Below are 17585 nucleotides of genomic sequence, written 5' to 3'. Positions count from 1 at the left end.
ATGCGATGCGACGCCTTTCTCCGTTGCTTCAAATAGCTCTCCGTTTCCTCCCGTTAGCTTTCACATAGTTCTACTCCGCGAGGCCGCCGCGCCGCCGAGTTGCAAAGGGCAACTCAGAGTAGTGGGAAGACATCCTTGCAGCTCCAATGTTTTCTTCTTCATGTGAGGAATGTTGTAGTGTTGGCCTCCATTGTGCTTCATGATCTCCATCATGCAACCCTGCTGGGTTAGAAAAATACGGTTGGCCCTTTGCACAGGATACTCCTGATATGCCTGATTAACCTTTGCCACAATGCCGTCAATGTTGTTAGGTGTTCCTTTTTCAAACAGTGCCTGAATTGCTGTTAGAAATCTAGGCAATTTTCGGTATATTTTAATTCCAAAATTAAATGTATAAACTAGCAATATTTCTATGACTTTAAGGAGTAAAATAAAACATGTGAATATGTTTATACTTATCACACATATAAGCATAAACAATATAAATAACCAAAGTTTCAGGGAGTACCCTAAAGCGGGGCCGTTGCCGGAGGCATTGGCTGCGCTGTTACCAACTGGAGTAGACATCTACTCGGTTGGCCTCAGTCGAAGTAGTCGAACTAAATCGGTGCAGGAAGAAGTTCGCAGTGCAGTCCCACGAACGGTCACCAAGATGTAGTCGACGTAGTCGTTCGGCCACCAGAATGTAGTCGACGTAGTCGTTCGGCTCGTCCACCAGGAAGTAGTCGTACAATCGGGCAAAGCCTTAGTATTTTTGAGCAGTCACGCCAAAGCGTTACCCAAAAACCTGATTGCCCGCCTATCCCGTGCAGGATCTCAAGGCGAGCAAGGTTTCGGAGGCCTGCTCACGCTAATTCTGTGCGCGCAGAAATTAGCGTTGGGGAACTCAGTTGTTGCAACTGGAGAGGGAGAAGAGAGGAGCCGAGTTGCCTCAGTGCTCTGGTGCAGGATGGATGAGGGGAATGGCACTCCTTATATAGTGACTCAGGTGCTCAGGTTCGTTGAACCTGGACACCATCAGAGTCATTTAGGTGATGCGGTTATGGCCATTAATTACAGATTTAATTGCACGTTTAATCGCACGATTAATTGCTGTCAACGGCAAAATAGCCATCACATCACACCGCGCCACGCCGCGCCGCGCCGCGCCGCACCGCACCGCCCGGCCGGCCGGCCGCGCCGCGCCGCGCCTCGCCTCGCCTCGGCCTCGGCCACGGCCACGGCCACGGCCACGGCCACGGCCACGGCCACGGCACGGCCCGGCCCGGCCCGGCCCGGCCCGGCCCGGCCCGGCGAGGCGAGCGAGCGCGCGCGCGTGTGGTTCACCGTCCTCCTCTTACCGGCTTCACAAGTGGTGTACAAGAAGTCCACCTTTTAAGTCGGTTGAGATCCTCCTCAATTCCCGGTACGGAATTAAACATTGATTCCCTAGCATTAATAGTGGGCTTTAAATTCTTTTAATGCTTTAGAATAAATGGGCCAAGCCCATTACTCCAACAATCCCCACCAAGAAATTCAAGCCACACTAGAAATACCCTCATTCTCTCATTGATATACCAGTATTCGACAGAGACTGTTAAGTTGAACTTCCATCTAGGACAAAGGCTACACTTATTCACAACTGTGCAATGGACTATGCCTTGAATTGCCAGTTTTGTGCAAACAAGTTTGACCAGAGCCCTACACTGGTACTAGGCTGCAAAAGCATCCCCGCGGTTTGGAGCTTATAAGTCATACTCCAGGCCCTTCATGAGTTTCTAGAGAATACCCAATTCTCATAGACCATGACCAGTGGTCAAACTCATATAGGTGTGTTCCTTTCAGATGTTCTGTAGGACAACATCTTTGTTTCAAGAAAACAACTCATTTGTTTAAAAGAAACCACCTGGCACACATTAAGGTATAGACCAACCTGCCATACAGATTAGAAGAGAAATGCACCTTATACACGGAATGAGCCCTTTTCACAAAGGTTCTCTTCTCACAGTCAGACTTTAGTTTGTTTCACCATCCTAATTCACGGGATCTCCGATCACATAGGACAGGTTTCCACTATAGAATGACTCACGTGGGTCTCAAGCCCAATTCCATAGATGCATTGTCTATCACATTTCGTGAAAGACCCTTTGTAAACTGATCTGCCAGATTTTTAGCCGTCTGAACATAGTCCAGGGCTATAACTCCGGAGTTTCTCAATTTTCTGACAGATTTCAACCGCCTTTTCACATGTCTAGATGACTTCATGTTATCCTTTGAACTATTCACCTTGACAATTACCGTTTGATTGTCACAGTTCATTAGGATTGCCGGTAACGGTTTTTCAACTATCGGCAAGTCCATAAGGAGCTCACGAAGCCACTCAGCCTCAACAGTGGCGGTATCTAATGCTGTGAGTTCTGCTTCCATAGTTGACCTCGTTAAGATGGTCTGCTTGCAAGACTTCCAGGAAACAGCTCCACCACCAAGTGTAAACACATATCCACTTGTGGCCTTTATCTCATCAGCATCAGAAATCCAATTTGAATCACTATACCCTTCTAGTACCCTTGGGTACCCGGTGTAGTGAATTCCATAGTTCATTGTCCCCTTCAGATAGCGCATTACTCTTTCAAGACCCTTCCAATGATCATCTCCCGGGTTTGAAACAAACCGGCTCAGTTTGCTTACAGCAAACGAGATATCAGGTCTTGTAGCGCTCGCTAAATACATTAATGAACCAATGATCTGAGAATATCTCAGCTGATCTCGCATTATCCTTTTGTTCTTTCTAAGAATTAAACTGGCATCATATGGTGTTGAGACAGGTTTATAGTCACTATAACCAAAGCGACTTAACACCTTCTCCACATAGTGAGACTGTGTAAGAATCACCCCACCATTGATCTCTTTTACCAGCTTTATATTAAGGATAACATCAGCTTCTCCCAGATCCTTCATCTCAAAATTTTGAGATAAAAACTCTTTGACTTCCTTAATCACATTAAGGCTAGTGCCAAAGATCAGTATGTCATCCACATACAAGCACAAAATCACTCCTTCAGCCCCACCATAGCGATAGTACACACATCTGTCAGCTTCGTTCACAACAAAGCCGGCAGAGGTCAAAGTTCTATCAAACTTTTCATGCCACTGCTTAGGCGCTTGCTTGAGACCATATAAAGATTTTAACAACTTACAAACCATTCCTTCTTGACCCTTTGATACAAACCCATCCGGCTGATCCATATAGATCTCCTCTTCTAACTCTCCATTGAGGAAAGCCGTCTTAACGTCCATCTGATGAACGAGAAGACCATAAGAGGCTGCCAAGGAAAGTAACACTCGAATTGTGGTCAATCGGGCAACTGATGAATAAGTGTCAAAGAAATCTTCTCCTTCTTTTTGTGTATAACCCTTGGCCACAAGCCTAGCCTTGTACTTTTCAATAGTACCATCTGGCCTAAGCTTTTTCTTGAACACCCACTTGCATCCAACCGGTTTACATCCATAAGGACGTTCAACGACCTCCCAGGTTCCATTAGACATAATAGAATCCATCTCACTCCTTACTGCTTCCTTCCAATAGTCAGCATCAGGAGATGAATATGCCTCTTCAATGGTTCTGGGTGTATCATCTATGAGGTATACAATGAAATCATCACCAAAAGACTTTACAGTCCTTTGTCTCTTGCTCTTTCTCGGAGCATCATTGTTATCCTCCTCAGAATTTTCTACAAGTGTATGTTCATTGTGTTCTATCGGCTCAGCAGAGCCATCATCCTTGATGAACTCTTGCCTAGATGAACTTGTTTCATCTCTCATGGGAAAAATGTTTTCAAAAAATGTAGCATCTCTGGACTCCATTATAGTACCAACATGCATGTCAGGTACTCCAGATTTCACTATTAAAAATCTATATCCAACGCTGTGAATAGCATAACCTAGAAAGATACAATCCACAGTTTTAGGTCCAAGCTTACGTTTCTTGGTTATTGGCACACTCACTTTTGCCAAACAACCCCATGTACGTAAGTATGACAGTGTTGGCCTTTTCTTCTCCCATTCCTCGAAAGGAGTTATCTCTTTATTCTTTGTAGGAACACGGTTTAGGACATGACATGCAGTCAATATAGCCTCACCCCACCATTCCTTGGAAAGTCCCGCTGTATCTAACATGGCGTTAACCAAATCCGTTAGAGTGCGGTTCTTTCTTTCGGCAACCCCATTTGACTGAGGTGAATAGGGAGGCGTCCTCTCATGAATAATACCATGTTCCTCGCAGAATAAAGTAAATAAATTTAAGAAATACTCGCCACCACGATCTGACCTAATTCTTTTGATCTTTCTCTCAAGTTGCTTTTCTACTTCAGCTTTATAGATTTTAAAGTAGTGTAAAGCTTCATCTTTTGACTTCAACAAATAGATGTAACAAAATCTAGTACTATCATCAGTCAAAGTCATGAAATATTTTTTACCACCTTTTGTCAACACTCCATTCATTTCGCACAAATCGGAATGAATTAATTCTAAGGGTGCCAAGCTCCTTGCCTCCGCGATCTTATGAGGCTTACGAGTTTGTTTTGATTCAACACATACATGACACTTAGAATTTTTGACAAAAGTGAACTTTGGAATTAAGCTCAAATTAGCTAAGCGCATCATACAACCAAAATTAACGTGACAAAGCCTCGAATGCCAAACATTTGTTTCATCAACGTTAATAACATTGTATGCAATTTTATTACAAACATCTGACAAAGAAAGACGAAACAAACCTCCGCTTTCATAACCTTTTCCAACAAAAGTACCAAACTTAGACAAGATACATTTATTGGACTCAAAGACTAATTTGAAACCATCTCTACACAGTAGAGAGCCGATGACTAAATTCTTCTTGATGGTGGGGACATGCTGCACGTTCTTCAGCTGCACGGTCTTCCCCGAAGTAAACTTCAGATTTACCGTACCAACACCAAGAACACGCGCATGTGATCCGTTCCCCATCAGCAAGGAGGAAGTCCCGCCGGTCTGGTAAGAAGAGAACAAAGAAGCATCAGCACAAACATGAATATTAGCACCAGTATCAACCCACCACTCGGGTGAACCAAAGACTGAAAGAACAGTAGGTAATAAATTACCGTACCCCGAAGTTCCTCCAGGCTCGCTAATAACCATGTTGGCGGAGTTGTTGCCTTTGCGGTTCGGACACTTTGCAGCAAAGTGATCCGTACTAGCGCACACATAGCAAGCTCCCGTCTTCTTCTTCTTCTTAAAAGTGGTTGTCTTGTTAGTCTTTGGTTGGTTCTGCGGTGGCTTTTTCTTGTTCTTGTTGGAGTTGTTCTTCTGAACAAGATTGGCACTTGAAGCACCAACAACTCCTTTCCCACGTATGTCCTTTGCTCTCGCCTTCTCCTCAACATCAAGAGTCCCTATGAGTCCATCTATTGTGAACTCATGTCTCTTATGTTTTAGAGAAGTAGCAAAGTCCCTCCAAGAAGGTGGCAGCTTAGAGATTATACCTCCAGCCACAAACTTATTGGGTAACACACATGGGGACTCTTTGCTGCAATTTTTGAGATCTTTTGCCAGAGTATGTATTTCATGAGCCTGTTCCACTACAGAACGGTCTTCGACCATCCTGTACTCAAGGAACTGCTCCATGATATACAACTCACTCCCGGCGTCAGATACTCCATATTGAGCCTCAAGAGCATCCCACAAAGCTTTGCCAGTTGGCAGCCGGATATAAGAATCCACCAGGTTATCACCGAGAACACTAATGATCAAGCCTCGAAAGAGGATATCAGCCTCATCGAACGCACTCCCTTCCTCTGGAGAGAATTGTTCAGGCTTACCCTCTTTCACATGGATCACTCTCGATAGTGTTAACCACAGTATAAGCCGCTCTTGCCAACGTTTGTAATTTGAACCATCAAAAGGTGATGGTTTGATTGATGCAGCAAAGCTAGATACCGAAAGCCTATTAACACAATCAGGTTTTTGGATTGTTAGAAATCTAGGCAATTTTCGGTATATTTTAATTCCAAAATTAAATGTATAAACTAGCAATATTTCTATGACTTTAAGGAGTAAAATAAAACATGTGAATATGTTTATACTTATCACACATATAAGCATAAACAATATAAATAACCAAAGTTTCAGGGAGTACCCTAAAGCGGGGCCGTTGCCGGAGGCATTGGCTGCGCTGTTACCAACTGGAGTAGACATCTACTCGGTTGGCCTCAGTCGAAGTAGTCGAACTAAATCGGTGCAGGAAGAAGTTCGCAGTGCAGTCCCACGAACGGTCACCAAGATGTAGTCGACGTAGTCGTTCGGCCACCAGAATGTAGTCGACGTAGTCGTTCGGCTCGTCCACCAGGAAGTAGTCGTACAATCGGGCAAAGCCTTAGTATTTTTGAGCAGTCACGCCAAAGCGTTACCCAAAAACCTGATTGCCCGCCTATCCCGTGCAGGATCTCAAGGCGAGCAAGGTTTCGGAGGCCTGCTCACGCTAATTCTGTGCGCGCAGAAATTAGCGTTGGGGAACTCAGTTGTTGCAACTGGAGAGGGAGAAGAGAGGAGCCGAGTTGCCTCAGTGCTCTGGTGCAGGATGGATGAGGGGAATGGCACTCCTTATATAGTGACTCAGGTGCTCAGGTTCGTTGAACCTGGACACCATCAGAGTCATTTAGGTGATGCGGTTATGGCCATTAATTACAGATTTAATTGCACGTTTAATCGCACGATTAATTGCTGTCAACGGCAAAATAGCCATCACATCACACCGCGCCACGCCGCGCCGCGCCGCGCCGCGCCGCACCGCACCGCCCGTCCGGCCGGCCGCGCCGCGCCGCGCCGCGCCTCGTCTCGGCCTCGGCCTCGGCCACGGCCACGGCCACGGCCACGGCCACGGCACGGCCAGCATTCAACCATCCGGGCAACCATATGCTTAAAAATGGCGCGAGATGCTTCAATCGAGATCCTTCAAAAAAAAGAACATAAAAAATTTTCTAAGAATAAGAAAATAGTTAATAATTTCAATTTCATTAAGAAAAACAAACTAAATAAATGGAAAATCAAAATTGATACAATTCCTTTTCTTTTTTCTTCAAATCCAAAAAATTTCTCTTTTTTTTTTATACATAGGTCGTCGATTCGGCATTGGAAAAAGGGCTGGGCCCTTCTAGGCGCCGCACCGCCCGTCCGGCCGGCCGCGCCGCGCCTCGGCTCGGCCTCGGCCTCGGCCACGGCCACGGCCCGGCCCGGCCCGGCCCGGCCCGGCGAGGCGAGCGAGCGCGCGCGCGTGGTTCACCGTCCTCCTCTTACCGGCTTCACAAGTGGTGTACAAGAAGTCCACCTTTTAAGTCGGTTGAGATCCTCCTCAATTCCCAGTACGGAATTAAATATTGATTCCCTAGCATTAATAGTGGGCTTTAAATTCTTTTAATGCTTTAGAATAAATGGGCCAAGCCCATTACTCCAACAATTGCTGCAAAAAAACCGAGATCCAACACATTCAGATCAGGAGAATTGGGGGGTTGGCATGTGAGCCTAATGTCCCAACCATCTGCTTGAGCAGCTTGAACAAATGCAGGGTCGTCCACAGCAATGTGGGTCCTAGCATTATCTTGTTGTATGTATATGGGCAATCCTTTCTCTTCAGCAGGCCATTTTTCTTTGATTGCGGGTAGAACCTTGTTCACAAGAAAATCACGGCTAACTTCCTTTGTCACCGATGTCATGGCTTGTGTTACAAGGACACCTACACATATACACATTGTTAATAAAACTAATGATTCTTGTAGGATATGCAAAAAAAAAAATGCAATTTTCCTTACCTGCATCCCTGTTTGGGCTCCACCTCTTTGCTGGTTCCACTTTGACAAAGGGGGAAATACCTAGCTTACCATCAAAAATGCATTGACCATTCTCGTCAAATCTAGGCCTCGTAACCACAGCTAGGAACATCACCTTCTCAATAAAATTTTTGCTTTTAACGGTTCGTTGTGGTCTTTCTTCATCATTTGCAAGGTAATATTTTTGGTTCCTACGAGTCCTATAGAACCACTTTTCATCAATGTACACGACATTGTACATTGGCTTGAAAGACAAAGACTGAGCATTCAACATGGATAAACAATACTTGACGCGGGCCTTCTTGTTTGCATCGGTCAAACTAAACTTGAGGTCATTAGTGTGCCGACGAAAATAGCCTTCTTTGAAACGGTTATGAAGTGTGCTCTTCTTAACACCTAATGCATCAGCAAGATCCTTAAAAGTGGTGCGCTGCCTAAGAGGCACATTTTTTATGGATTCCATGTCTATTTCTATTCTTCTTCTACCACAATTCCTAGCCCACTTGTTTACAACACCATTTATTCCACCAGCTTGTCCATTTTTCCAAATGGACTGCACAACTCTTAGAGGCACATCAAATTTACGTGCAACTCCCTTAGAAACCCCACGACGTAAAATAGGAGGATCAGTTTTTGCCAATAACTCTAGGTATATGGAGATCTTTAAATCATCCGAATAGAATCTCCTTTTGTTGGCACTAGAACCTGCAACAAACAGTATGCATACTATTGGTTGTCCGACAGCATGCCGAAATCTAGACAGAAGCATGAATGGAACTAACCTTCAACTGTTGCTGTTGATGCACGTTCCAGAAATGTTGATGCACCTTGCAGAAATGTTAATGAGACCATGTCTGAAACATGAACAGAAGGATGAGCTATCTGAAACACATATGAAACACTGAACAGAAACTAGAAAGAAAACTAAGAATCCTTGATTGAACTGAAAACACATGCACGTTGTTCTTTCTAAACCAAGAAAACTCAGTTACCTGGAGATACATGCACACCATCTGCTTGCACGGCATCTGCTTGCATGACATCCTCGTGACCGGCTTGGTCTGTAATGGAAAGAATGATTGAAATCAGAACATAGAAAGAATTAAGGCTTGGGGAAACAGAAATCAGACTGAAAAAAGCACCTTCGATTCCATCGTTCCAAACCATGTCATACTCAAGTTCATGAGCAGGGCCTTCAAACTCTACAATGTCATCCCAATCTATGGGATTCATTTGGCCAGATTCGGGTGGCTCTAAGTTCAAATCAACATCTAGTCCTGGCATTATTCTTGGTGTCTAGACGGAGAAAGCAAAGGATGAGGGGCAGAGCTTTCTAGAACGCATGGAGGTGCTGATCCCCCAAAGCAACTTATATAGGCCCGGGCCATGGAACTTGAAAACGAACACATACATGGCGGGCAATGAAAATTTGAAGCACTGGTGTTTCGTTTGTTGCGGGAGGCAAAAAGACGTGATGCATTGGTGCCAATTTTTGGCGGGTGATTTTTGGTATGGGCGGCAACTGATGGAGGGTTATCCAAGCGCAAGGAGAGGTGCATGCCTGCATGCGGCGTGGACCTGTGAATTTCCTTCTAAATGGCGCGGGAGCCGGGAGGTGCATGCCTGCATGCGGCGCCCAACTGAATTTCTTTCGTGATTACAGGCGCCGCGCAGGCTAACGGCGTTTCTAGGGGGCGGGACGGCTCAACTTTTAGTGCTCCTTGGTCACTGCGTAGGAGTCTAAAACGATTCCGATTAATGGACGGAGGGAGTATTAGCTAACTTTGGTCAAGATGCTTCAGAAGAACACTTGATTGGCTTTCAACATATGACATTGCCTCCTCAGATTTGGAAGCCCTTGAAGCAATCAAGCTAGCCAACCAGCACATATTATTGAATCGGGCTTCTGAGGCTGATTGCATGACACTGCCAGATCCATAGGTTGGTTCCTCCCCAATTTGAACAGAACGGGCATCTTTTCTCCATCTTTTCAAAATATATTGTTCTGGGAGCCCTTTGATATTCTTGAGATCAAGTACCTTCAGCACATGACAGCATTGAATTCCAACAGCCTCAAACTTCTTGCAGCTGCAACTGCCTGAGCCATCTAGTGCATCAATCAAATTTGAAAATGTTCTCTGATGGCTTCTCATCAAGCACAATTTTGTACTCCGAGATTGTGCCGACCACACCACAGGGGTAGGACATGCAATTTATGTAAGCCTCAAACTCACCCTGGAACATCTTGAAAGCCTCAGGTGCATAAGAATTTGACGATTGTTTTAGCATTCGCAATGATGGGATAGGCAAAGTAACCTGGCTGCCATCAACACCAGCGTGCAATTTCTTTGATCAATGCTCTTCCAGAATAGCATCATAACGCCTGAAGAACTGCAGAATATCTTCTTTGCTCACTGAGCTCTCGTTTCAGTTCTTTAATCGTGTTATCCTTCTGAAGAGTGGTGAGTATATCAGCAGAAAAGATGGTTCTCTGATGAGGTAAAGCCCATTTTTCTTTCTCCATGAAAAGACCTCTTGCTAATGTCATGTTTCTCAATTAGCTTTTCCCATGCTGACAAGAACTCCATCTCATCCTCATAGTCAAAGAGAAAATGGCTCAAAGCATTGCTGAAACTCTTTGAGCTTTCAAACGCCTGCTTCAAGTACCTCTTTGAATTGTGGTATATATGTCACACACTTGTGCAACGGTTGCTTCCAGGTCAGACCTCTGCTGCTGCAGCAGCACACTCAGGACGCTCATCAATCAAAATAGTTTGTGGCCGCCTAGCACGCATAGCATCAGCAAACACCTCAAATACCCATTTGAATGACTGAATGTTTTCATCATAGAGTAGTGCTGCACCAAACACAAGTAACTGCTTGTGGTTGTCTACACCAACAAACAATGCAAATGGCCGTCCATAGATATTGAATCCATATGTTGTATCAAAGCAAACAACATCCCCAAAAATATAAGGCAACCATTTTGAAATGGTAGAATTCAACTCGTAGGATTGAAGTCAACCTCAAGCCAGCCTAGCTACAAATACTGCCCCTCCATGCATCAATCTATTTGGCAACTGCAACAGATTTGAATGGTTCGACAGAACCAACTGGGATGCAGGGGTAATTTGAACTTTTTGTCAGAGCATAGTCAGTCAGCAAAGAGAGGTGATGAACAAGTAGTGACAGGGCATGCATACCTGACGCCCTAACTTGAGGGACCAAAATGGTCACTAGCCCTATTTATCTAATACCTGCCCATGACCTGAAAGCTCGGACATCTTCAATCCTTTTGTTCTGAGCTTCAGTTTTGTCATGCAATGAGTTCAAATTCCTATACAGGTTTCTGTGTAGCTTCAGGAAGACATGCTTGTATTTCCACTTGTCACAGTAAATATTATGTTTTGACATGTAACCAATGACCTCCATCACCCTAGAAAAATACCCACCTTTAAGGAAATCCAAAATCAAGCAATCAAGCAAGTCCCTATCCACATCTAGCTCTCCATATTCAAGTCTGCGCTTTATTTCTCCCCAGAGCATGGTAATCTCCCTATGCATGTCCATTGAAGAATAACCGCACAATATGTGGCAAAATGTATAAGAATTGGGCCTGATATTTTGTTCTCTCATACGCTTATATGTGCAGAGCGCATCTTCCATCATTTTTGCCTTGCAGAAGAAAAGAATTGAATTATTGAACTCTAATGTCAAGTGCTCTCCAGGGTTGTAATGTTTCATTTCTTCAGCCAAAGCAGCAAACAGAGATGAATGAGTGAGAGGTATTTCATCTTTCACTATTTTGGCAATGTTCTTGATGGTAAATGGTGAATTAGTACGAATATCATCCATGGTAGATGAAATCTTTTGTATCTGCTGGAGAAGCCCATTGAATTCTTCTGACTTATTCTCTTTCTCATATGCTCTCAAAAGAGAAATATAACTAGCAATCCCGACTTGGATTCCAGCTGACTCTAAATCATCTAGGATATCATGAGCAGCATGCAACCATCCCATTTGAATGCATGCATTAACCACATCTCGAAGAGAAATTACATCTATATCTTCTTTATGTAATATAATAAAAAGGTTAGATAGTGTATGCATATTCCTTGATTTCACACAGCCTACAATAAGTTTAGCAAGAGCCTTTTCAGTATGAAGAAGATTTCCGTCAGTAAGGACAACAAGCCCAAATTGGCTTTCTGTACCCAAAATGAAACCTCTGTCAACTTTTCCGGGATCAAACATTATCCTATATCCAGTTTTCAGATTTCCAGAACCAATTTGTATGGCACCTTGTTTCTGTAAACCATTGCAAAAGAAAACGCTAGGTTTTCGTTGCTGATGCAGATTGATTAAAAATTTTGCAGCAGCATCCATGTCATTATATTTGAAATGCAGGCTCAATAGACTGTCATAAAAATGCTGATAGTACTGAAGAAATGGCAAAGATGTTAAAGAGTCGATACTTCTTTTCATTTGTATCAACTCATCTCGTTGCCCAACCATCTCGAAGACATGGCTAGCAATCACCACTGTATTTACATCGGCCACAACTCTGACCACTGACATCAGTTCCATTATTTTCTGGGCTTTGATAATGTATTTAAAGTTCACACATGACTCCAAAACCATATTGAACAAGGTGGCACTGTTTTTTATTGGATCCAGTTTTTTCATTTCCCGTCTATCTGCTACTTGGTCCAAGAAACTCTCACAAGTCTCAATCAGAACATCACTGACAAGATAGGATCCAACCTGTGACTTCAACATATGCAGAAACACCATGCTCAGCATATCAACACCAGGAAGCTTTCCACTCCCAAGTATGATCCTCAGGACTGTGGAGGCTGGAACAGGCATCTGATCTCTTGCAAGTGCCAACGCTAGTTTCATCAGGGAGTCACAGTTGAGAAGGTTGCTGTTAATTTGATGAACTGAGAGAACCATGTCAAATGCCCTCTGAAGCCACCTCCGACTAGACATGTAGGACAGCGACACAATCATGCTATTCAGTACCTGTGGTTCAGGAAGACCGTGCAGCTTCTTGTAGTTTCCGAATGATTGCAGCGCCTCTTCGACATTGCCATCCTTCATAGCACTGTCTATCTTCCTCAACAGCGTTTCACGGGATGACGCCTCCCATGGTAGAACCTTACTGGTGCTTGTGGAAATATACCTCCTCCATGGCTCATAGCCACTGGCCTGAACAACACATGCATGCATCTTATTAGTCACAAAACTAAGCGAACTATGCACAACAGCACAAGCATACCTCAAATTGTTTCCAGCAGTATGCTCTTACAGGTGCGGCAGCTTCGGCAGCGCGAGGGAAGGACGCGAGGCGTCGGTAGTGGTAGCACGCTTGAAACAAGGTCCTCATCGCGGGATCCCCCTCATTGCCAATGCCAAGAGTGTCGTACTGTAGCTAAGTGTTAATGCCGGACATGAGTGTTCAGCTGAAAACAAGCCCAATTCTTGGGACAAAGAAGAATAACAATGGGAAAATTGGCTAGAGGACATCATTCAAACTTGGCTTTTGCTCATAGCCACTAAAAAATATCTCTTTGCTATAGGAAACACTCTTCAACCATACTAATTTGCCGTAGGACACTATAATCCATATAATAGTATTTTCAACTCAAAAGAGTCATAGAACACATAATCTGGACAAGTTTACCCATACCTTTCAAACACGTCATACGTTGGCCCTATTTGTTTCCGCTTATCTGGACCTCGCCTTTTCTGAGAAGCAAGATTCTGAGATAAGCCAGCTATCTGGATAAGCTGGGTGTTTGGCAATCCTGATTATTTTGAGGTGATTTGTCCAAACACCCAGCTTATCCAGACAGCCTCAAAATAATATATTTGTAATAGGATTCCTGTATAGCCATTACAAAAATAATATTATAGACATTTCAGCACAGTTCATTAGATATAACATTAGAGATAATTAAGTATTACAATATAGCGATGATTCCATTACGGAACAGTTCAGTAGCGCTAAGTAGAACAGAACTCAAGTACAAAGCCCGAGTTGGAGCAAAAAGAGGTTCAGGTTACAGTTACATGTGCAAATTTCCTAATTTAAATTATGATTCGGACATCTAGGTTCAAATATCATGCATGTAGTATGGTATAGACTACTCGGGTAAGCAATGATCGAAGCCTGACTATGAACTAAAGGTAACAACTAACCAACTTAAGTAATCTGGGTTTGCAGTTAATAAATGGGAGCGCAGTTTATCTGTCAGCTGTACAATGTGACATGAGCAGACTCTAGAAGCCTAAATCTGATTGTGTTATGTTCTGATGGCTATATGTCCGCAGGACTTCCTACCGCAGACATGAAGTCACAGTAGTGCGATTGCTCGCCGCAACACGAAGGATTGATGGCTGCAGCATATGTAAAATTGTTCCTGAAACACTACATAAAATAGCTAGCTTTGTGCTGACACTACTTGGCAATGCATGTGTTGCACACGGTGCTTGTGTATGTCAGAGAATTCTTTCCCCATGAAACTTAACAATTTGATCCCTTTTTCCACTTGTTTAATATCTGGTTCCTTATTAATCACTAATAAAGGAAACGAATTGCTTGATTGGCATCAGTGCTTATGTGTTGAACCAAAGACTAGCTCTCGCAATGTTATATGTTGCACAGCTAGCCTACGAACACCTGATTACACCCTCATTGACACCTATTTTTTTTCTACATATTAATATGTACCCATGGATCGAAGCTCCAATCACAGCAAAATCAAAGCAACGGGAGAGCTGCCGCGTCGGGACTCACCTGCAGTGGGTGGAGGGAGGGAGACGACGCGGCCGCCGCCGTCGCACCTTGGCTCGCAGGCGCAGGGAGGGGCGGTGGGCCGTGGCGGCGACGGATGCAGCGCTGCCTCCGGCCGTCGAGGGTAGGAGCGGTGGGTAGTGGCGGCGAGGGTACCTGACGTCGGGGAGGCGCGGCAGCTGGCGGGGAGGGGAGGCCGGAGGCGCGGCGGATGTCGTGAGTCGAGGCGCAGTCGGCGAGGGGAGGCTGCGGTGGGGATCGGGTCCGGCGAGGGAAGGGGCTGTCGGCGAGAGGAGGCGCGGCGACGGTCGGCGAGGGGAAGCTCCGGTGGGGAGAGGGGCCGGCGGTCGGCGACGGAAGGCTGCGCGGGGTGGGGGATTTCGGCGACGGGAGGAGCGAACAGGGCCCCTGTTCGGCTGGGATAAAAAACTGGGCTGGGAGCCCAGCCGGCTCCAGCACCAGCCAAACGTGGGTGACGCGTCCAGCCCAGCCAGTCCAGCGTTTTTTATCCCAGCCGAACAGGGCGAGGGCCTGCCCAATCCTAGCCGTTCGGCTGGTGGTGCGTCGCCGAACGGCTGGGCCGAACGGCTGGTGCGTCGCCGGTGGTGCATCAGCCCAGCCAGCCTAACCATTTTCCACCCAGCTGAACAGGCCCAAGCGCCTCTTTTTTTTCCGTGGAGGAGAGAAGGACGCTGGATGGCTCCTGCGACGCATACCTTGTCTTTAAGATAAACCTCAAGGGCGCGAAAGGGCCTGCAGCCTAGTGGTTACAAGAGTCTCGATAACATCAGAGGTCCTGGGTTTGATTCTCTATGGAAGCGAATATTCTGAGATTTAACGGCGTTGTGCATTAAGTGGTAGGCGACGTCCCCGTCGACAGCGAGGCGTCTGTGGTGACTTCGTCAATCTCGAGGATTTGCCGGCTCAGTCTTCGAAGATGCTTATAGGGGTAGGATTTGCGTACGTGTGTTCATAGGGGTGTGAGTGTGCGTGTGTTGTGAGTGTTTGAGTTGTACTGTGTAATCTTAAAAAAAACTCAAGGGCATGTTTGCCAGAGCGGAAGGGGCGAGGAGGATTGGGCGATGACGATGAGGAGCTTCCCTGCCCCGTCGCACAGTTTGATGCGCTGCCGAGTTGGCTGGAGCGTCTGGACCTCGCTGTCGTCCCCGGCTCGGGCGGCGGCACCAACATCATCGCTGTCAGCAGCGACAGGCGCACCGTCATCTACGCCGCTGCCGCCGCCGCCGCGGAGGTGCTGTGCGGGTGGGAGCTTCTCTACTGCATGACCAACGGCACCACGCTCATCCTGGGCACCCGGCTGTACGCCGTCGCCACCAACCATCGGCCGCCGACCAGCGTGGATTCGCGCCCCAGCTTCTAGGCCCTCCTGCCCACGCCGCCGTTAAGCAGCGGAGCAATGGGCGCTGCCGGCGCCTCCTCGCGACCTGTACAGGATGGGGTCGGAACGCGAAAAAGCTTTCTGCTACCTGGCGGCCTCCCTGGCTGCCGGCACGAGCGTCTGGGTCTTGGCGCCTGACACTGGGGCACCTTCTCCTTCGGCACGGCCGGCCATGCATGGCGCTAGGAAGGAGACTGGGAGCTGCCGTTCGTGCGCCGCGCCCGGTTCGTCCCGGACCTGGGCCTCTGCTCGCGTTGCCTCTGCCTTTGCGCCTTCGACGTCCCCACCTCTGGGGCAGGGGAGCCACCGGCGGTCCGCTACGTTGTCACGACCCAAAAATTTTAAAACATGATTAACATTTAGCTAACAACATCATGAGTATCATCAAAGCATAATGGAGCATCATGTGCATGAGTATGCTTGATTTTATTTAAACTTTGTGTATGTTTGAATGTGTTCTTCTGAAGGAAGTTCAAAATTTATTATGCAACTGTGCCCCCAAAAATTTTATTCAAATACTAGATTTCAAATGTTGATTTTAAAATATTTTTGTAGTAATTTATGAACTTTGAACCGAAGCATAAAATTCTTGAAATATTCAAAAACTGCAATTTTGTTCTTTTTTCCGTGACCAATTTACAAAAGCTTTTTGAGTGATTCTTGTTGAAAAATGTTCTTGGTCATTTTATTTTGCTCCAGTAACAATTTGGTGATTTTTAGAGCTCGTGAAGACCTCAATTTTGATTTTCAAATTTGAACGGTTGTTTAAACCTTCCCCTTCGCCCGGCCCCACCTGTCAGTGGCGTCCCCTTCTCCCTCGCAGCTTCTCGCGCACTGGTTGGCTACCATGGACGGCGCCTCCACTGTGGCGCCGCCCGTTGGCCACTATGGCAAGGGGGCACGCGAAAAACCGCCCTTGCCCCTCACCCTCGCCCTCTTTTTAACCCCGGCCGGCCTCCCCCAAACTCTAGCCGTTCCCGTTTCTCCATTGCAGCCGCCACCAGCTTCTTCCCCAACTCCGGCCGCCAAAATTCGTCATCTCCGATGAGCTCCGCTTCGATTCCTCGCAGCCCTGGCCTCCCCTCGACCTCCTCGACCCATTCCGGGCCTCATCTCCTCTGTTCCCCCATCCTACAGGTGGCCACGTCCACGCCGCGCGTCAAGGCCCCAGCCCGCCTTGACTCGGGCCTGGTGTAACACCCCAGGTTTATTCCAAACCCAGAGGCTACAAAAAACATAACAAAATCACAAATATAAAGATTATACCAAATTTTGACATAGTCTCCCCTGTAAATAAGACATTGAAAATAGGCATTATATCAAGATAAATAGAACTTTTACGGAAGTCATTAATTAAGCATCACAGCTCGACCCAACCCATAAAGAAAATCAACTCATCCACAGCATGAAGCAACCGAAGTTATCTAGTTTACAATTTTTAAGGAGAAAATGGGATAAACTAGGCATATGTAAATCAGAGGTGTATGTGCTTTCGGGAAGATGCTACTCCCACTCCCATGCATATGGCAATCATTTGGTACCTAAAAAA

The 17585-nt window shown here is 45.9% G+C and overlaps 1 protein-coding gene across 17 annotated transcripts; it reads right to left on the bottom strand.

Annotated features, from left to right (window-relative positions):
- Positions 1-15106, bottom strand: LOC120706925. Of its 17 annotated transcripts, none has more exons than XM_039991682.1 (9): positions 14641-15106; positions 13531-13726; positions 13120-13272; positions 8981-13049; positions 8831-8899; positions 8621-8692; positions 7821-8543; positions 7475-7744; positions 1-344 (listed from the first exon to the last, which is right to left on the bottom strand). In XM_039991682.1, exons 4-9 carry the CDS (start codon positions 9120-9122, stop codon positions 61-63), a joined length of 1560 nt encoding a protein of 519 aa, XP_039847616.1. In that variant the 5' UTR covers positions 9123-13049; positions 13120-13272; positions 13531-13726; positions 14641-15106; the 3' UTR covers positions 1-60. The 17 variants fall into 17 exon arrangements, 7 of the variants coding, with proteins under 7 accessions (XP_039847616.1, XP_039847617.1, XP_039847621.1 ...); XM_039991683.1 differs by having other exon boundaries at positions 13120-13266; positions 14641-15102; XM_039991687.1 differs by lacking the exon at positions 14641-15106 and having other exon boundaries at positions 12864-13049; positions 13531-14634.
- Between the last annotated feature and the right edge of the window lie 2479 nt (positions 15107-17585).

The sequence above is a fragment of the Panicum virgatum genome, chromosome 5K, assembly GCF_016808335.1.
Source record: "Panicum virgatum strain AP13 chromosome 5K, P.virgatum_v5, whole genome shotgun sequence".
In the NCBI taxonomy this organism is placed as follows: Eukaryota; Viridiplantae; Streptophyta; class Magnoliopsida; order Poales; family Poaceae; genus Panicum; species Panicum virgatum.
This window is presented reverse-complemented; position numbering and strand designations above follow the sequence as displayed.